The sequence below is a fragment of the Pongo pygmaeus genome, chromosome 3 (assembly GCF_028885625.2).
Source record: "Pongo pygmaeus isolate AG05252 chromosome 3, NHGRI_mPonPyg2-v2.0_pri, whole genome shotgun sequence".
Taxonomy (NCBI): domain Eukaryota; kingdom Metazoa; phylum Chordata; class Mammalia; order Primates; family Hominidae; genus Pongo; species Pongo pygmaeus.
Genome location: NC_072376.2, coordinates 133473230 through 133494864, shown reverse-complemented (window position 1 = coordinate 133494864; position 21635 = coordinate 133473230). Strand labels below are relative to the sequence as shown.

General features: G+C 38.7%; 1 protein-coding gene across 3 annotated transcripts in view; it reads left to right on the top strand.

Annotated features, from left to right (window-relative positions):
* PRDM5 (PR/SET domain 5) overlaps positions 1-21635 on the top strand; it is a 231243-nt gene that overhangs the window by 3987 nt on the left and 205621 nt on the right. For all 3 annotated transcript variants that reach the window (XM_054485889.2, XM_054485888.2, XM_063664063.1), the window contains exon 2: positions 13267-13350. In XM_054485889.2, coding sequence (XP_054341864.1) covers positions 13267-13350 — 84 coding nt within the window. The remainder of the gene's footprint in view (positions 1-13266; positions 13351-21635) is intronic.

Genomic DNA, 21635 nt, shown 5'->3' with positions numbered 1-21635 from the left:
CTTTAGGAGGGTCAGCAGGGAAGACTTTTCAGAGGAAATGACATCTGAGCAGAGAGCTGAAGTCGCTGAGCCAGCCAGGAGATTCTCTAGGAAGAGAAGTGCAGAGAGCCAACTGTTCAGTATAAAGCTCTTCCTCTTTCAAAGTGCCTGTCTCTGGGCTTTGGCCAGAGGCATGCTTCCACGCCTGTGGGCTGGCCACTTGGCAGGCTGTAACCTTTTAGGAGAAATAAAGTCTTGTCTCCGCCTCTCCTTTTCTAAAATTATATCTTGTAATTTTTTGCTGAGTTAACAGACATCATCTAATCGGAACATCCTCATTTTACAGGTGAGAACACTGAAGCCCAGAGAGCTGCAGGGAGTCTTGCAGCTCACAGTTGCCTCTCAGATTCCTATGCCTTCCACAGTTTCAACTCCCTCCTTTCCAAACCAAGGCACACACCTTGATTCTCATTGAGGGATTTGTACTAAGGTCATTTGGTGAGGTAAAATCCTAAGTAAAAAAAAAAAAAAAAAAAAATACCTGAAGTAAAGGCTTAAAGGTGAGTTTGTAAAAATACAGTAAGATTTTAAAACAAAAGTCAAATTTTACAAAGTTAAAAAAAAAATCAAAGAAAGAAAAAAGCTGAAACAGATACGTAAATAAAAGCCTGTAGAGGAAAAATCACCATGCATAAATGTTAATACAGGAAGACCAGACTTTGTGGGATAAGGTGTTGTGTTGATCAGTGTAGAAGGTGACTTGTCTGAAGAAACATGGTTTTGTATCCTAGGGCTAAAAATCTGCCAGCCAATGTTTGCTTACATTTCCTGGTGGCTGATGATAACTAATCTGGAAACATAATCAGAGGAAAAGTCATCATGAAGCCTGCCGTATATGCTATCTCTTCCCTGTGTTCACACATTCACACTTCTCCACAGTGACTCAAGGCAGCTTTGTATTTCCTGGTGTTATTAAACATTTTTTAAATTATGTAACTACTCTAACATTTTCTCCAAAACTATATTTTTTGTGATAATGGCAGCTACAATTAATTCAATAAGTATTTATTGAACTATGGCAGTTTTTAGGCACTGTTTTGGTTACTAGTGGCAGAAAAGCGAGTGACAGAGACAACAGTCACTAGATGCTTTACACAGTTTTTAGTGAAGTCCTGCAATAAACCTGCAAGGGGGCTGTTAGTATCCCTGTTTTATAGATGAGAGAGGTGATGTTGAGGAAGGTTATATCAGTCATAAGTGGATTAATGAAAATTTGAACTCAGGTCATTCCATATACCCTTTTCCTTAAAAATGTTTTTTCTCTATTCTGATAAAATGCTATATCCACAAATATACAAACACATGCACACTTTAAAAAAAAAACATGAGTTTACGAAAAGAAAAGAGTAAACTCACTTCATCATCTCACATTTTTCATTCAACGGTATCTTTGGAAATTCCTTTATCTACCTTGGCTCTGTTTTTTTTTTTTTTTTTTTTTAATGCCTGACTACAGTCTATGCTATGGATGTGCCATAATTTTTATTTATTCAGGTCTTGTTTTATACATTCATTTAACAATCTTTATCACTCTATATGCCAAGACCTGTACTTTTCACTTTGGGGTACAATAGTTAAGAAAATAGATATTCTGGCTCTTGGGGAGCTTGCAGTCCAGTGAGGGAAGACCCGAAATAACAGACCTGTAAGATAACTTTTATACTGTGTTAAATATTATAAGCATTATAGAAAAAAGAAAAAGAGCTAGGTATGGTTGACTTGGCAGAAAAGGTGTGTGGATGTGTGTGTGTGGGATGCTATAAATGTTAGATGGGTCAGTTAATCCTCACTAAACAGGAGAGATTTGGGCAATTATTTGAAGGATGGTAGGAAATTAGCCAAACATATATCTACGGGAAGAGCATTCTAAGTGCAGAAGGGGCAGCTACAGTAAAGGACCTAAGACGGGAGTTTGCCTGTTGTGGTCCAAGAACAAGGAGTTCAGTGTGGCTGGAATGGAATGAGCAAGCGGGCAAGCAGTTGAGGAGGAGGTCAGAGGGCTAGTGAAGGGATGAGTGTTAGGGGAAGATCCACTGCTTAGAGCCCTTTAGGCCACTGCAAAGCCTTTGGCTTTTACTTTGAGTGAAATGAGAGGGCACTGCAGAGTTTTGAACAAAGGAGTGACGTAAGTTTGTCAAGCATGACTCTGCCTGTTCTGTTGAGAAAAGTTTGCCACAGGGCAAGTATGTAAACTGGGAGAGTTAGGATTCTACTGCAGTAATCCATGTGAGAGGTGATGGCAGTTTAGACCAAGATAGTGGCTACTTTGGTAGTGTGCGGTAACAGAACATGCTGATAGGATTGAATGTGAAGTGTGAAAGAATGGGAAGGATTCCGGATGATTCCAAGGATTTTAGCCTGAGGAATTGGAAGGATTGGATTGTCAGCCGACAACTGAGATGGGGAAGGTTGTGGGTGGAGCAGGTTTGAAGAGGGCAGATCAGGGGTTCAGTTTAAGGCATGTTGTTTTTGAGATTTCTATTAGACAGCAAGGGGATATGTCAAAGTGTCAGTGAGATACAATTGTATAATGCAGTTCCACCTTCCCATTCTTTAAAATGCCACACATTTTATGTTATATGTTATAAATCTTACAGTACGTTTTTACTCTTGTTTCTTTAGATCATCAGTGATCTTTTAGAGCAATTAAAATGAAGACAAATTGTCTTTGTTATGTACCTCTACTTTTTACCATTACATTTAGCTATTTATTTATTTATTTATGAGATAGAGTCTTGCTCTGTCATCCAGGCTAAAGTGCAGAGGCGTGATCTCAGCTCACTGCAACCTTTGCCTCCCAGGCTCCAGCTATTCTCCTGCCTCAGCCTCCTGAGTAGCTGTGATTACAGGTGCCCACCACTACACCTGGCTAATTTTTGTATTTTTAATAGACAGGGTTTTACCATGTTGGCCAGGCTGATCTCGAACTCCTGACCTCAAGTGATTTGCCCACCTCGGCCTCCCAAAGTGCTGGGATTACAGGCGTGAACCACCATGGCTGGCCCATTTATTTATTTTGAACTAAGTTTCTGTCTGGTATCATATTCTGAACGCTGAAGAACTTCATTTAACATTTCTTGGTAGGAAGAATCAATATCATGAAAATGGCCATCCTTCCCAAGGTAATTTACAGATTCAATGCCATCCCCATCAAGCTACCAATGACTTTCTTCACAGAATTGGAAAAAACTACTTTAAAGTTCATATGGAACCAAAAAAGAGCCCGCATCGCCAAGTCAATCCTAAGCCAAAAGAACAAAGCTGGAGGCATCACGCTACCTGACTTCAAACTATACTACAAGGCTACAGTAACCAAAACAGCATGGTACTGGTACCAAAACAGAGGTATAGATCAATGGAACAGAACAGAGCCGTCAGAAATAATGCCACATATCTACAACCATCTGATCTTTGACAAACCTGAGAAAAACAAGAAATGGGGAAAGGATTCCCTATTTAATAAATGGTGCTGGGAAAACTGGCTAGCCATATGTAGAAAGCTGAAACTGGATCCCTTCCTTACACCTTATACAAAAATCAATTCAAGATGGATTAAAGACTTAAATGTTAGACCTAAAACCATAAAAACCCTAGAAGAAAACCTAGGCAATACCATTCAGGACATAGGCATGGGCAAGGACTTCATGTCTAAAACACCAAAAGCAATGGCAACAAAAGCCAAAATTGACAAATGGGATCTAATTAAACTAAAGAGCTTCTGCACAGCAAAGGAAACTACCATCAGAGTGAACAGGCAACCTACAAAATGGGAGAAAATTTTCGCAACCTACTCATCTGACAAAGGGCTAATATCCAGAATCTACAATGAACTCCAACAAATTTACAAGAAAAAAACAAACAACCCCATCAAAAAGTGGGCGAAGGACATGAACAGACACTTCTCAAAAGAAGACATTTATGCAGCCAAAAGACACATGAAAAAATGCTCACCATCACTGGCCATCAGAGAAATGCAAATCAAAACCACAATGAGATACCATCTCACACCAGTTAGAATGGCGATCATTAAAAAGTCAGGAAACAACAGGTGCTGGAGAGGATGTGGAGAAATAGGAACACTTTTACACTGTTGGTGGGACTGTAAACTAGTTCAACCATTGTGGAAGTCAGTGTGGCGATTCCTCAGGGATCTAGAACTAGAAATTCCATTCGACCCAGCCATCCCATTACTGGGTATATACCCAAAGGACTATAAATCATGCTGCTATAAAGACACATGCACACGTATGTTTATTGCGGCATTATTCACAATAGCAAAGACTTGGAACCAACCCAAATGTCCAACAATGATAGACTGGATTAAGAAAATGTGGCACATCTACACCATGGAATACTATGCAGCCATAAGAAATGATGAGTTCATGTCCTTTGTAGGGACATGGATGAAATTGGAAATCATCATTCTCAGTAAACTATCGCAAGAACAAAAAACCAAACACCGCATATTCTCACTCATAGGTGGGAATTGAACAATGAGAACACATGGACACAGGAAGGGGAACATCACACTTCAGGGACTGTTGTGGGTTGGGGGGAGGGGGGAGGGATAACATTGGGAGATATACCTAATGCTAGATGACGAGTTGGTGGGTGCAGTGCACCAGCATGGCACATGTATACATATGTAACTTACTGCACATTGGGCACATGTACCATAAAACCTAAAGTATAATAATAATAATAATAATAATAATTACAATAAAAGAAAAAAAAAAAACATTTCTTATAACACTTGTCTTCTGGCAATGAATTTTCTCAGCCTTTATCTGCCCTTCTGCCCTGCTCTTGTTCTTCTCCCCACAGTGGACTTCGCTGTGTTATTTTTTGGTGCTGGGTGGGCTGATGGTGAGGGTTATGGGAGAAGGGTCTCTGTTGTCTTGTTCCATTCTCCCTCTTATGTAGGGTTTCTCTGCCTGGGCCCTGGGAGTTGGGCTTTCTCAATATGCCTGCTCCTCTTCCCCAGGAGAGCTAATCTTTTAACTTGTGTCAGTGGTTGGTCTTTTGTGGGTGAACATTTCTTGTCCCTTCCCCAGTGGTAGGAGTCCTTTGATGGTTGTGGTCTAAGTGCTTAAGCCTGTACTGTTTCCTGCCCTTCTCCCCGCCGTGGTGGATCTTTACTGGAGTCATCCTGGGGATGACATAGTTTACTGCTTTTCTTGCAGTAGCTAAAGGCTTTCTTCTGATATGAGAAAAAGGTCAGGACGGGAGGTGTACACTGTCATGCCATTCTTGCAGCAGCTGCTGTTCTGCTCTTGCATGACAGCACCACTGAGGAAGTCTCTCTTTGTTCTCCCATCTGTTCCCAAACCTCTCTCACATGGGGAGGTCCTTGGAAAAGAATGTGAACATGCCTGTGAGCATCTCTTGGGTCTGGGGCTTGCTGTAGTTCTATACCTTCATTCTGTCTCACATTCCTCCTTTAGCAAGTTGTTAAAATGTTAGTTGATTTTTTACTTGTTTGGATGGTGGGTGGAGGAGGGCACTGGCCACAGGTAAGCTAGTGCTCTCCTTAAGAAAAGTTATGATTTTGCAGTTTATCATTCTCATTGTTAGGATAGTAGTGATACTCTTACTAACCTTCTTGGTGGAAACTGAACTTTTATATATTTTTTATTTCAATAGCTTTAGGGGTACAAGTGGTTTTTGGTTACATGGATGAATTGTACAGTGGTGAAGTTTGAGATTTTGGTGTACCCCTCACTGAGTAACGTATATTATATCCAATATGGAGTTTGGATACCCCTCCTAGCCTATCTCTTCTGAGTGTCCAGTGTTCATTATACCACTCTGTACGCCTTTGTGTACCCACAGCTTAGCTCCCATTTGTAAGTGAGAACATATGGTATTTGGTTTTCTATTCCTGAATTACTTCACTTAGAATAATGGCCTCCAGCTAGATCCAAGCTGCTGCCAGAGACATTATTTTGTTATTTTTTATGGCTGAGTAGTATTCCATTGTGTATATATACATTTTCTTTTATCCACTCATAGGCTGATGGGCACTTACGTTGATTCCATCTCCTTATGATTGTGAATTGGGCTGTGATAAACATACATGTGCAGGTGTCTTTTTGATACAATGCAGTTGATACAAAGCGTTTCCTCTGCTTGCACTCACTCCATCCTGCAGACCTTGGAAGAAGGTGCCTGCTTCTCTTTTGCCTTCCACCATGATTCTAAGTTTCCTGAGGCCTCCCTAGCAATGTGGAACTGTGAGCCAATTAAACCTCTTTCCTTTATAAATTACCCAGACTTAGGGAAGTTCTTTATAGCAGTGTGAGAAAAGATTAATACGCTTCTCATCCCTTTAAAAAAATACTCTGGAGTTATGTTTTTATATGTGAGGTTTCCTGGATTTATTCTCTAAATATCATATTTTTATCTGGTCATGGTTTTCACTTGAGATTTTGTTTTTGAATTTGATTCTAAATATCATATTTTTATCTGTTCATAGTTTTCACTTGAGTTTTTTTTTGAATTTGATTCTTGTCTCTGTCTTTCAATTCATTCTGTAAAGATATTTAATTGGGAAGTTAATGGTTTTTAACTCTTAAAAGTTTTTTTTTTTGAGTGCTGTATTTGAATCTCCTTAAATTTTCTTAGGTAATTCAGGTATTCTCTTTAGTTGAGGTATTCTGTCTGCTGCAGAAGACAGAGCGTAAGTCTAATTCTTCTGCCTTGTCTTCCTTTTTCTAGCAGCTCTGCTCCTTTGTATGGGCTATATCCCTTGGTTGACTCATTGGAGCTCAAGACTGTTATTGAATAGTCCTCTGTGGCGTCAGTCCTGCAGGTGGTAGAAGGCAAATTGGTCTCTCTTCAGTGGGCTTGCACTGGCAGATAGGCTGTCAGTTCCCTGTCAGTCAGCTTTCTGGTCTCCTTGTACTTTCATGGGCATCAAGAGCAGGAAAGATTGTGGGCTGTGACCCCCTCCATCTCTGACTTTCAAATTCTTTTTGGGATTCCCTGGTTTTCAGTCCTTGTCCCTGGTTACTCTGCTGTTCTCTACTTTATTACTAAGTCTACTGGAGAGAACACCTCACACCAGATTTCTGCCAGAACCTAAGGCTTCACTTGCATCCATTTGCCCACAGATGCTAGTAGTAGTTGTTTTGCTCAAGAGAGGAAAGTAACAGGTTTGAGGGTGAAGGGGAAAGGTGTTGCATTCAGGTCACCATATACCCACAATTCTTTTTGTCACATCTCCTCTGCATTTCCATTTTGTATTATTTCATAAGTGATGCATTTCATAAAGAGGAATTCTGTTTTATTATAGGCACCACTACATTTCTTTCCCCTGACCTCTGCTGTATCAACTGGAGTAAGAGGGACAACCGCAGTAATTAAACTTGAAGTTTTTGTTCTCCCTCTAACAGGAAGTTGGCAGATGGAACAAGATGTTTGTGGCCATTAGTTCAGTGGCTCAAAATGTCAGGGCAGAAGTCTTTGTAATTCTCTTGGACTCAGGGTGGCTGCTTCAGCCCCAGCTATCTTGCTCATATTCCAGGTAGGGAGAAACAGGATTAGGTATACTTTCTAGTTGACTCAGCTTCATTTAAGAACTGTGTGATAGTTCCCTACAATGATTTCTGCTCGCAGGTTGTTTGCTCCCTTCTCTTCGAGATAAATGTAGTATTTTACCTGGATACATTAGTACCCTTAACAAGATCAGTGTTCTAGTACTAATGGGAATGGATATAGGGAGGCAACTAGTCTGCCTCAGAGTTCCTACAGTAGGGAGGGAAGATTGGTTACTTTTCACATTGAACTTTTAAGAAACACATTTAATACACTATTGAAGGTCTAATTGTATTGCAAAGGCACATACATGCACAGTGGTTTAACATTGAAACATAATTATGTTCTAAGTGGGGACTCCAGTCTCCTTCTGTGAAAAACATCATTATTTCAAATATAAATGACTCAACTGCAGATTGATTCACTTTAATGTATTTATTTCATCTATATGTATATTTTTTATTTCTGAACTATTTCAAAGTAAATTACAGACATTGTGACAATTCACCCCTCAATACTTCAGCATAAGGACATTCTCCTAAATAGCCATGATGCCGTTTTAGCAAATCCAACAAAAATAACAGTAATTTCCTAATGTCTTCTAATGCTAGTCCATATTTAAATTACTCCAGTTGCCTACAAAATGTTTTTATAGCTATATATTTTTGAACCAGGATCTGATCAAAGACTACATATAACATTTAGTTATGTCTATTAAATATGTCTTTAATCCCTCCCTCCCCCTTTTTAATAACAGTGACTCTCTGAAGAGATCCTGTCAGTTGTAGAGTATCTCACATCTGGATTTACCTGATTACATTCCCGGGGCTTTATTTAACTTGTTTCTCCATCTTCTATAATTCCTGCAGTCTGGAAGTTAGATATAAATATGTCTGGCAAAAATACATTATGGAGTGATGCTGGTTTATTCGTGCTGCATAATAGTAGGGGGCATATAATGTATCTGGCTTCCCACTGTTACTGATGCCAACATTGGGTTAAGGTAATTTTTTCTATTGTAAATGTACTGTTTCCCCTTTGTTCTTAGCAAGTAATCTGTGAGCTGATACTACTATATGGATATTTTTTTTTCACCATCAACCTTTTGCCTAATAGTTTTAGTATCCATGGAGAATTCTCGCCAAATCAGTTAATGTTATTAGGGATTTCAAAATGGTGATTTGCTAACTCAAATATTCCCGCTTTATTTATAAGTTAGCATTCTCCTGTAAAGAAGAGCTTTTCATCATCAATTTCTGCTGTCTGGTTATCCTGAACTATGGTTACTATTGAAAAGGCAGGACAAAATGCTTAATTCCTTTTCTTTACTAATTTTAGTAATAACTTATTATCCTCTAATGATAGCAAATGAGATTTTAAAAAAATGTCCTTTTTTCTCTCACTGACAGTATGGAGTTACGAATTTGTTAATGTGTTTCAATCAGTTATCCTCTTGTCCCCTTTGAGTCTCAAATTGTTCTAAATTTGGTCTGTGGAAGCTCTTTCTATTGGAATTTAAAAGCTGGAAGAAATCTTAGAATCAACTAATCTAAATCCCTAGGTTTTGTAGATAAGGAAACTGAGGCTTAGAAGATAGTGCTTTTCCCCACAATTCTGAGAGAGGTATCTGCAGTGAATCTTGTTTTTAACTTCTTACTAATAACATTCAGCAAAATGAGAGAAAATGGCCCACATTTTTGCAGTCACGCAGTTTTTGTTTATTAAAAGTTACTGTCTAGTCCGGTGAATAGAAGATTGAATGGATTAATTATCTGCTTTATTCAGAAACAGTTTGAATAAAAACAAAGATGCTCCATTATGGGCTGGACATTGGATCAGTCTGAGAAGTGAGTTTGACTCAGATAGTTTGGTGTGTACAGGCTGAATTTATCTTGAAGTCACATTTTATTTGACTTGCACAAAGTGTTGAATTCTTGGAATTCTTGAAATTCATTGCCAATGTAAAAAATCAGTGATATCACACACAAATTTGAATTATTAACTTCTCTAAAAATCGTGTATATATCTGGCAACATTGGGTCCACATGGTGATACAGCAACATTCAATTGGAGTGGAAAAGTTTTTAGGTGGCATGCGCTTTCCACCTTACCTCCTGGCTACTCTCTAATGTATTATTTACGTGTTTATTGTTGGGTATCGTGTTGTGTTGCCCTGCTGCCTAACTTGTAAGTGTTTGAGGTGATGACTCTTGAGATAGAAGCGAAGAAGTCTAGGAAAGTTCTTGCAAACAAATCACAGATCAAAGGTAATACCAATAATGCAGGCACAAATGGACAGCAAGAAAATGGAAAAGCGGACAGTTTTCCTATCTGCTAGTGTGAAATCTTCAGCAAGTTTATTACAAAAAGTAAAACCAATGATATCAGGAAGTCAGCCAGAAATTTTTGAAGTTTTCAAGAAGAGTGTTCGAAATACGGGTTTCCTTCCTGTCATTAATTTTGAACCTCCTCCTAGATGCTTAATTTACTAAAGCACGTCTATGTACTTCATTTATGATGAATCATATGAAAAACTTTCATTTTGTAGGTCAAAAGTGGTCAAATATTGGCAATTTCATATAATTCCACTAAAAGAAAAAGAATTATATATGTATGGGGTATGTGCCCCAAACTTCCCTTTCATAGATGTGCTGCCCAAGCAGATCTGAAGTCCATTGAGGTAGAAGAGGCTTATACTGAAGTTAGAATCTCTATAGGAAATGTGGTTAGTGAATAAAAATAAAATTGTAATCACAGTTTTAAGAAAGTACTGTTTGTATGATAGAGATAACAGTGAACAAAGAGAGAGAGAAGGATTGGGTAGCTGGTGCTGGAATCCCTAGGGGAAGGCTTCCTAAGAGTGGATCTACTCAGTATAAAATCTTCATCTACAGCCAAATATAAATTAGGTTTTCAATATCTGCGTTGTTTCTCACCACAGTAGTATGGATAATTGAGAGTTGGCTATTTATATTTTTATAATCTTGCAGCCATGAAAACTCAAGTTTATTTGATGAACTCTTTCTAATAGACCCAGTAAGGTACTTTGAAGAAATGTCATCGAAGATAGAAAGCTAATTTACCTCCCTTATCAGTGTTTTTATGTCAGTGTTTTTCAAGCTGTGAATCGCAGCCCATCAATGAGTTCTGTAATTAATTTAGCAGGTCAAAACTCTTTTTTTTAAACATATGAAGTAACACAGAGTAGAAAATATGAAGAAATTTATACAGTATCACCGGGTTTTTTTGTCTTTTCTTTGAAGGATATTCCTGAAATATTAAGTATCTCAGTTTTATAGATGTGTGTTTCTGTGTATGTGTGAATGTGCTAGGTTGAGGTACAAAATACATTTCTTAAAGCTAAAAACCACTATTTATTACAATTTGGTGGTTTGAGTTTATGATAGAGAGTGATTGTTTTCTATTAATGGCGAAGCTTTAAAATCAGCATTCTGCTTATCTGAATTTTCAAAGCTTTAAGTCCTTTAATAATCTTACTAGGCCTGCATCCAAGCAGGCTTCCCCCTACCCCCCACCCCCATCCCATTGCATTTATTTGAGTTTCTATTCTTTCCTCTTTAGTCCTCTGAACACTGCTGAATTGATAGATTCACTTTTTTTTCCCCCTCCAAATTTGTACTGCAAAGAGGAAGTGATTGGTTTGGATAGATCAGTTACTTTGGAAAGTGTGTACTTAGATTATTACTACTTTCTGTAATAGTTGATAAAGGCTAAATACATGACAGAGTGGACTGAAAATGGAAACACATTCATTCATATTTAACCCTCACATTTATTACAGAAAACACACCTTACTTTTTGGTCTGTTTTCTAGATTGGCTTTAACATTAGCTCACGGTTTCTTCAATTCAGTAGTCAATGTATTGAGTGTGTACATTGGGCAATTGCATGGCCCAGGTCATTGCTAAATTGTAGTCAATGGAAAGCTGAGGAGGTGGCATCAGGTGGCCTCAGCAGTGGACCATGCAGCTGTCTGTCAGGGTTTTGAGTGTTGGCTTGGTGAAGTGGATGTTGCCTGAGCGCTCCACTCAGAATAAACCACTGGTTCCTGATACTGATGTCTAATCATCGCCACCTGATTGACCTTAATCAAGCAAGCTATTTAAATTCCGAGGCTCAATTTTCTTAGTTGTTAAATGGGGAAACTCCCACATAGGATTATTTGGAGTGTGGCACGTGGTAGTTCAGTAAGTGTTAACTCTTCTCCCCTGTTCTTGTGGAGCTTTTCCTACCTGCCATCAAATCCTGGTTAGGTCCCATCTGGAGGAGAGAAGTGATTACTTTGTAAAGAAAGCCTCTTTGGGGCTGTTGTGTTTAAGTGTGGTGTTGAATGCCCATTTTAGCATGAGGGGACTAGTGAGGCATGAGAGGATTTTGAAGCAGAGCAGGCTTCTAGCTTCTCTGAATTTGGCTGTCTAAACTTTGTATTAATATCTCTAATGTTATGAATAGTGAGCAATCTCCCTGTTTCTTTGCTATGCCTGTGTTTAAATTACTTACAATTATAGTCATGATTTGAGGAATCTCTGTGGATATTTTCTGCCCCTAAGTTAACATTGAAGAAATGGTCTTCCTGGCTCTGCCAGTATTTATGGCTTCTCAGGACCTCTTTTCTTCATCTGTAAAATGAGGGGGCTGGGTTAACTATTAATATTTGTAATTCCTTAAGCTTTAAAATTTTACTGTTCTCAGGAGTTGGGTGTTCTGTTGTTCATTAAGTAATTTATATCCTTGAAATATTGCCTTGGTGGTTATCTTTTCTCTTTACAATGTTCATCAAAAGAGATTTTGTTGGTTTTCTTCTTTCATCACCTCCATGTGAAGGGAAGGAATCTGCTGAAAAATAGTCATAGGCAGGTTTAGAAGCACGAGTGGCTCTGTGTCTCCTCTGCACACATTTCAACAAAATGTCTGGTTGGACAAATTCAGCTCATTCCCACTGTCTCTGCAGTCCCTGCTTTGGTCACTTTAGAGAGAAAAGAGTGTTACTTGCCCATTGAACATGTCCTTAAAAGTCCCTTCAGGGTAGATTGAAGGACAGCCCATTTCCAGATTCCGATTTTAACAAAGACCAGAATTCTGTATCTCAAACTAGTAACACTGGTGTTTCTCGTGCATGTGGGCTTCAAAGCACACACTTTGAGAAAGCATGGTTTAAAGTGGGCCCATTTGCCTGTTTGAAAGATTGGCAGGCAAATTTAAAGTTTATTTATGAATACTCTTCCTCTGAGAATGCCAAGCCCATGTCTTTCTTGTCCAGAATATGGATGAATTTATGATTTTTATGGAAACCGGGTGATTTTCTGCCTGGTGGGCTTGTCTCTCAAGTCAGACAAAACTCAGTGCTTTTTTCAACATCGCTTGCCAGAGGCTATGAAGAGGATTGAAACATATGAAATACAATGTCCAATGCCTTGTCAGAATTTGAAAGTAAATGATTTAACCCTTTTATGTTGGCTCCTATGTTGTGGATTTAGCGTTTTAGGCTAAAAACAGATTAAGTTGGATTGTAAATAAACATTTTGTGTTGGGAAAATTAGTTAATATTTTAAAAGTGTCTCTTCTTCGGGCATGAAGATTTGCAGAAAAACATTCCAGAAGAAAAAAGTCGTTTATTTTAGTATGTTGATTTATTGTACTAATCCTTGTTCAATATAAATTACTACTCAGGGTGAAAAGTTCGGACCCTTTGCTGGAGAGAAGAGAATGCCTGAAGACTTGGATGAAAATATGGATTACAGGTTGATGTGGGAGGTGAGGATATGACTTATTTTAATGTTAATAATTTATTTGTTTTGTATCATTTAATGCATTTTTAAGGCTTCATTAATTGATATTGATTCCAGTTAAGTATTTAAGTATTGAAATGTTTTAGTTTTTTTTTTTGAGATGGAGATTTGCTCTTGTTGCCCAGGCTGGAGTGCAATGGTGCGATCTTGGCTCACTGCAACGTCTGCCCCCCAGGTTCAAGCGATTCTCCTGCTTCAGTCTCCTGAGTAGCTGGGATTACAGGTGCATGCCAACATGTCCAGCTAATTTTGTATTTTTAGTCGAGACGGGATTTTTGCCACATTGGCCAGGCTGGTCTTGAACTTCTGACCTCAAGTGATCTACCTGCCTCGGCCTCCCAAACTGCTATGATTACAGGCATGAGCCACTGTGCCCAGCTGAAATATTTTAGGTTTTAAAAAGAGTTTAGCTTTTTTTTTTTTTTTTTTTTTAGAGAAAGTGGACTGTTGAAATATCTTACTAGACAGTTCTTTTAGAGATCTGAAGTTCTTCGTCGAAAAATAAGTTTTTCAGGTATAGTGATGTTTGACTTTCAAAATAAGCATGCCCTGAATTTAGAACTTGACTTCTGTAAATAAAATTTTACTTAATTTTTTTTATTTACTAGTTGAAGTTCTAATTGTATAGAAACAAATCTCAGTTTCACGTTGTAACAAAAATCCCGCCTTAAAATGTACTTTACCTTTAAAAACACATAGTTAAGGAGCTGTAACACTAGAGACAGTCTTTTGCCGTCTAAAGTTTTACTTAGGCAGAGATCTGTATATGCCAGTATATGTCTGCACGTTAAGAGAATTTTCATCCTAGTTTATGCCAATTATATTCATTGCTGTTCTTTTCTAGGCATTAGAAAAAGGACCTAAGGTATCAAAATAGGACAGCAGTGGTGTAGACTGTTGAAACAAAAATTTGGAAAATGCAGTCCTAGGAATTATATATTCATGTGTTACTTAATGACAGGGATTCATGTGTTACTTAATGACAGGGATTCATTCTAAGAAATGCATCATCAAGTGAACATCATAGAGCATATTTGTACAAGCCTAGATGGTATAGCCTACTGTACTCCTAAGCTATAGGGTATAGCCTATTGCTCCTGGACTGTAAACCTGTACAGCATGTTACTGTACTGAGTAATGGAGGCAATTGGAAGACAGTGGCAAGCATTTATGGATCCAATGTATTTATACAAGTCAGGCACAGTGGCTTGTGCCTAATTCCAGCTACTCAGGAGGCTAAGGCAGGAGGATTGCTTGAGGCCAGGAGTTGGAGCCCAGCCAGAGTGACATAGCAACCCAATCTCTTAAAAAAATATAAAAAATTATCTGGGCCTTGTGGTACGTGCCTGTAGTCCCAGCTACTCAGGAGGTTGAGGTGGGAGGATTGCCTGAGCCTAGGAGTTCAAGGCTGCAATGAACTATGATCATGCCACTGCACTCCAGCCTAGGCAACAGAAGGAGACCCCTTCTCTAACAAATGAAATTGAAAAAGATCTAAATACAGAAAAAGTACAATAAAAATATAGTATTATAATCATAGGAGACTACCATTGTATATATAGTCCACTGTTGACTGAAACATTGCAATATGACACAAGACTATTTGATAGTTTCTATGAGGAGGGTAAGAGCTGAGATACATGTAGGAGGTAGAGATTATACAATCAGAAAAGGTTGGAAAACTGGAGTAAGGAACTACACATAGAGAATCTCTCTTGCATGTATCAGTAAGGGTCTTCAGCGAAATAGAACCAAGGAGATTGTATGTATATTTGTTTATTTTAAGGTATTATGTTATTGTGGTGGTAGCAAGTCTGAAATTTGTAGGGCAGGTCCTCAGGCTGGAACCTCAGGCAGAAAGATGATGCTGCGGTCTTGAGGCAGAATAGCTTCTCCAGGATACCTTAGTTTTTGCTCATAAGGGCTGTGACTAAATGGATGAGGGCCACACACGTTATGGAGGGTGATCTCCTTTACTTACAGTAAATTGATTGTAGATGTTAACTGCATCTACAAAATACCTTTACTCTTATATCAGTGTTTGATTAAATCAAAATACCTTTACCCCTCTATCAGTGTTTGATTGTTAGATGTTAACCGCATCTACAAAATACCTTTACTGCTATATCGGCATTTGATTAAATAATTGGGTATTATAGCCTATCCATAGTACACATAAAACTATCAGTGTATTACCTGTAAGCAAAATGCATTTTTAAGCATCACCCGTATTGTTGAAACTGCTGGGGGTGAGGAATGGAGGTGACTGAGAAAGGATTCTGAAAGGTTTCTTCAGTGCAAGTGATAAAAAATGGAAATTCATAATATAGTCCTCACTAAAATTTAAGTGGGAAATGTTATTGATATTGTCTGAATTTAGCCTGCTGTTTTGTTTACTTTTATGAACTTAAACATTTTAATGGCTTTCACTATGTTTCTACAAGGTCTTAATTTCCTCAGCAGTTAATTCTTTTACTATGAAGGTTTTTCAGAAACCAAACATTTATGTGACCAAAAAAACCTGATAACTTAGTAAGTCATAAAATGATAAAAATAATACATTTTTAACAGGTTTTTTCTTTTTTAAAAATGTTATTTGTATGAATTTAAGCGGTACAAATTCAATTTTTAACATGTTATTAATAGTTTATGTTACTTGTTTTGTCATCTGAAAATTTTAGTGTGATGATCACATTAATGTTTTGTGTAGCTATAAGGTATTGTTAAACAGATAATAATTTTTATTTTAAAAGGAAGACTTGCATATAGGAAACGGTCATTTTTGTACTATTATATAGTTGACAGTTCCACAGTACATCATCTAGTTCTGCATTATCTATTCCTGTAGTTCTTTAATGTCTTTGCATTATTATTTTGTTTTCACACTAGTTGTCTCCAGCTCTCTCACTCTGCTACCCAAGGAGCTATTGATTTTATACATTTTTATGCTCAGGTAATGGTACACTCACACGATTGCCATTCTCTATTTCATTTTACTTCACCCTTTATGTCTGTGTTTTGAACAAGTAATATTTGTACTTGTTACACAATTCAGAAGGTACAAAAGGGTATTGATGAAAAGTCTCTGTTCCCTTCCAGCCTGTTTTTTTCACCTGAGACCTTTTGATACATTTAACCCCTTAGTTCATATACCTTCCCCCTCCCCTTCTGGTTCTTTTTCCTCTTGGTCTCGTCTTCACTTTGGATTGTCAGCCATTGTATTAGTCTGTTCTCATGCTGCTAATAAAGACATACCTGAGACTGAGTAATTTATAAAGGAAGGAGGTTTTTTTTTTTTTTTTTTAATTTTTTTTGAGAAGGAGTCTCCCTCTGTCACCCAGTCTGGAGTGCAGTGGCACGATCTCAGCTCACTGCAACCTCCATCTCCTGGGTTCAAGAGGTTCTTCTGCCTCAGCCTCCCAAGTAGCTGGGATTACAGGCACACGCCACCACACCCGGCTAATTTTTGTATTTTTAGTAGAGACGGGGTTCTACCATGTTGGCCAGGCTGGTCTTGAATTCCTGACCTGAAGTGATCTGCCGGCCTCGGCCTCCCGAAGTTCTAGGATTACAGATGTGAGTCACCATGCCCAACCAGGAAGGAAGTTTAATGGTCTCACAGTTCACATGGCTGGGGCGGCCTCACAATCATGGTGGAAGGCAAAGGAGAAGCAGAGGCATGTTTTACATGGTGGCAGGCAAGAGAGCTTGTGCGAGAGAACTCCTATTTATAAAACTATCAGATCTTGTAAGACTTATTCACTACCATGAGAACAGTATTGGGTAAAGTGCCCCAGTGATTTAATTATCTCCAGTTGGCCCTGCCATTTACACATGGGGATTATTACAATTCATGGTGAGATTTGGGTGGGGACACAGAGGCAAACCATATCAGCCATTCCCTGCTCTGCCCAGTTGTGCAGCTGGGCGGGGGAAGGGACAGATTCTGTGGTAGGTCTTCTAGAGGGAACATTTAAAGAACAACACTTTTAGAATTGCAGAGTTATTGCTTGCTATCTTTAATCTTATCCCTTATTATGTTGAGTGAGCAAGCTGCTTCCAAACCCTGAGTTATACTATTGAAAGTCGTTTATTTTTTATTATTTTAGCTTTGGAGGTGCTAGGATTCAGAAAGAGCACAGATACAGGAGAATAACCGGTCCTGTTACTGGTCCTACTTCTGCCCCTTGTGGAACTGTTTGAGTCTTTCCAAAGGGAGATAATGAGCCTTCCCTCCTCTGGTGGGTAAATTTAGATTGGTTATGGGAGTCATTTCTGCTATGCCCCATATCTATGGTGCTAACCACAATGAAGCTCTCAAATGAGTAGTCTTTCTCAAACCAATAGTTACATATGTTGTGGTTATGGAACATGAACCAGAACCTGGTGGTAGTGTCTGGAAAATGATGTCATGTGAGAGAGCATGTGGCATAACTCTTTCTCAGTTTGTACCTGTATTCTGCTTATGATGCCAGTGGTTCTGGTGGACAAGGCCAAGAGCCACTGGGGAGCCATTTCAAACCAAAGAACTTGGAGGTACCAGTCAGGATTGAGCCTCCTGGCAGGTGTGAGCCTCTGTGAGCTTGGGGCAGGGTATGAAGGGATCTTAGGATCATAGGGAGCACTGATACTGTCTATTGCCACCTCTCTCTCTTGGTCCAAAGGTGCAGCTTAGAGCTTACTGATGCCCACTGCTTCAGAGCGCTCACTAGTACCTCAGTTACTTTCTGTATTGGCCATCAGGTTTTGAGCTTGGTCTCTGAATAGACTGAGTATTGCGGGTCTTTAATCCTTCTTGATCACCTCACATTTTTACTTTTCTTTTAAAATTAAGTGCTTAAGCAGAAGAACTCTGGATTTCTTGGGCCTCAGGCATGTTACAAAGCTTGAGGTTATGAACCAGTGTTTGACTGTAAATGCTTCCCTTTGACAATGTGGTGGAATGTACCCAGTTTTCTGCATTGTATTCCATTCTTCTCTTAATTAGAAATCTTTCTGTCTACTTTTTGCCGGGTGGTTTGGAGCTTGAGATACATTTCCTTCAATTCTCTACTAATTCAGACTCACTCTATGACCTATGACCTATGACCTATGTTCTATTTGCTAAACTCTCAATAATTCTTTGTTTTTATGTCTCCAAGACATCCTCTTTCTATAATATTTTCTTAGATATTTCAAACCACAATTCAAATACGTTTTCTCCAGGCACTGGCTCCGTGCTTCCAGCATATAACTTTACATTTTGGCACCTGTGGAATGCAGCACAGTTTGTGCATTTTCCTTGCTACCTGTTCTGACCATGATTTAGTTGTTCTAAAGTGGCTACTGGTGAATCCAGTAGCGGCTGGAATCCTCCAAACAGCTCTTCTCTATTGGCTCTGGGTCTTTCTTTCCATTTCAAAAGTGATTCTCTGGGATGCTTGCAATAGGTTTTGTGTAGAAACTGCCCTGATAAGTTCTCAGAAACTTGGTGGTGTCCTGTATTTCCAGTGGAGTCATTCATTCTTGAACTTTACAACTGCTCCGAGATCACAAGGTCTCTGCCTCACTCTCCTCTTTTTCTCTCACTCATGCTGAGTCTGCATTTGCCTCTTAGTCTTTGAACGTTTCTGCAGATGCAGTGGATGTTCAGTGGTGTGATCTGATGCAAGCGGAGTCATATGCTATGCCACAGTTCAGTACACTGGGTGGTCCCTCTGGAAAGACAGCTTTTACTGTGTGCAGAATCCTAAAGAACCAGATACAAACTAAAATTTCAAGTAAAATATCTTAATTCTGGGTGGCATTTTCATAGGAAAAATTTAAGCCTCTTTTACTTAAATACATTATATCATCCATAACTTATGCTAAAAAGGTATTTATCTCAACACAAGGAACATTAGGACAAAACCAAAACAAATGGAGGTTGAACTTTGCTTTTTTAAAAAGTCTGTGGCCTCGTAAGGGTTCCAGATGTAACACAATGTGGGATACACAGAGCACTGTGAGAGCCGTGTACGTCACCTGCACCAGCCTGACTTAATGGCATTTAAAAAGTTTTACATGCATTTATTTTCCTACATCTATCTCCTGGATCATTCATGAGAAAACTCTGTTTTACATCTGAGGTTAGTGTATTACCAGGGTAATTAGTCATTACACCTACTAGAAAATTGCATATTACAAAATCCAGAGGATCAAATTATCATGATTTTATTTATTTTTGTGGGCAGTTTCTGATTTTGTGGACTGGGTAAATAACATGTTTTCAAAATATAGCCATCATGGTAGGAACAGGGTGAAGGATAAAAGACTATATTGGGTACAGTCTATACTGCTTGGTTGACAGGTACGCTAACATCTCAGAAGTCACCACTGTAGAATTCATCCATGTAACCAAAAACCACTTGTACCCCCAAAGCTACTGAAATAAAAACCAAAAATTTAAAAATTTAAAAAAGGATGGAGGCTTGTACATAATCTGTCACTTGTTTATTTAAATACATGAAGACATATATAAAAGTGCTTAATGTACCTAAAATAGAAGTGAATGGGTAACAATAGCTGTCTCTAAGGAAAAGGAATGGGTGACAAGAAATAGAGGAGAGAGGGAGACTTTTTTATTACTATATAATCTTCTTACCTTTAAATTTTTACTGTGTATGGGCATTACCTGTTGTGTTAAACAAACTTTTTTTAAGCAATAAAAACCCCCCAAAACTTCACAAAATAAAGCAATTAAAAGACATCATTATAAGATTTGCAGCTGCTTTTGTATGATTGTGAATCTCTTACAGTTATAGCAAATTATTATTTCAAAATAAGTGTACATACCAGATAAGTTGGGGCTCCTTCTGTTATTGATGGGGTTTAAGACATCCATTTATCAGTTAAAATATATATGGATTGTTTTTGGAAACTTCTTTTCCAACCCTTGACTCCCCTCTTCACTTACACACTGGTGATGGTTCTTAGTTAATAACCTCTCTTTGTCCTTGGTTATTAATTTGAACCAATGAAGAACAGATAGGAACCAGATGAAGATAAAATACCTACTTTATTAATGAGCATGTATGATATTATGAAATCTATATTTGGTCCTCATCTACTTCCTTGACATTTAACTCCTAAAATCCTTGGAATCCCTAGAGTATAAGAGTGTTTTCTGTATGCTAATGAGATGACTGGAGGCTGGAGTCCCCTAGATAGCCTCCAGGATGGGACTGTTTGCCACGGGAAGCAACCACGTGATTAGAGGGTTGGAACTTTCAGCCTCTCACCTCTAGGGAGAGGAGGGTGGCTGAAGGTTGGGTTGATATACTAGTGACTAATATCAGTCACGCCTAGTAATGAAGCTTCCATAAAAACCCAAAAGAACTGTGTTCTGAGGGTTTCCAGATAAATGAACACATGGAGATTTCTGGAGGGTGGTGTACCTGGAGAGGGCATGGAAGCTTTGCGTTCCTTCTCTTATAGCTATTTATCTCTTCTATACCTATGCCTTTTTCTCTATCTATGCATCTCTCCCATCTGGCTGTTCACCTGTATTCTTTGGAATACCCCTTATTAATATACCTGTAAACATAAGTGAAGTGTTCTCCTGAATACTTTTAGCCTCTCTAGCAAATTAATTGAACCTGGGGAGAGTGTCATGGGAACTCCAGTCTATAGCAAGTTGGTTAAAAGTTTCAGAGGCCTGGACTTGCCACTGCCTGGTGCAGGACAGTCTTATGAGACTGAGCCTTCAACCTGTGGGATGTGATGTTATCTCCAGATAGATAATATAAGGATTGAATTAAATTAGAGGACACGCAGCTGGTGTGGTACTGAATAATCTGAATAATCCACCAGAGAGTTGTTTGCTTGGTGTGTGATGGGGAAACCCCACCACATGTGGTAGTAGAAGTGTTCTGAGTTGACTGTGTTGTGAGAATAAACTAGGAGATTCTGAGTTTGTTGTTTTCCTATCCCTACAGCATGCAATAATTTTCTAAGTACCTAGCTCCAGAAAAGCTGGATTGGTGACTAGGAGCCTAGGCCAGAATGGAGCCTTCATGCCTGGCTTCTGAAATCTTGAAGTGTGTACCACCTGTGGCAGGAATTGAGTCAGCAAAGTAGCTTCTAAATCTATTGCCAATCAGCTGTGTGACAAATTGTGGCCTAATTCAGACTCACTTCGCAGCATAATTGGAATGGAGGATAACAGAGAGCATTGGAGAGAGACAGGTCTCCAGCCTATGTAGAAGGCACATCCTGAGTCAGCTGGTATGT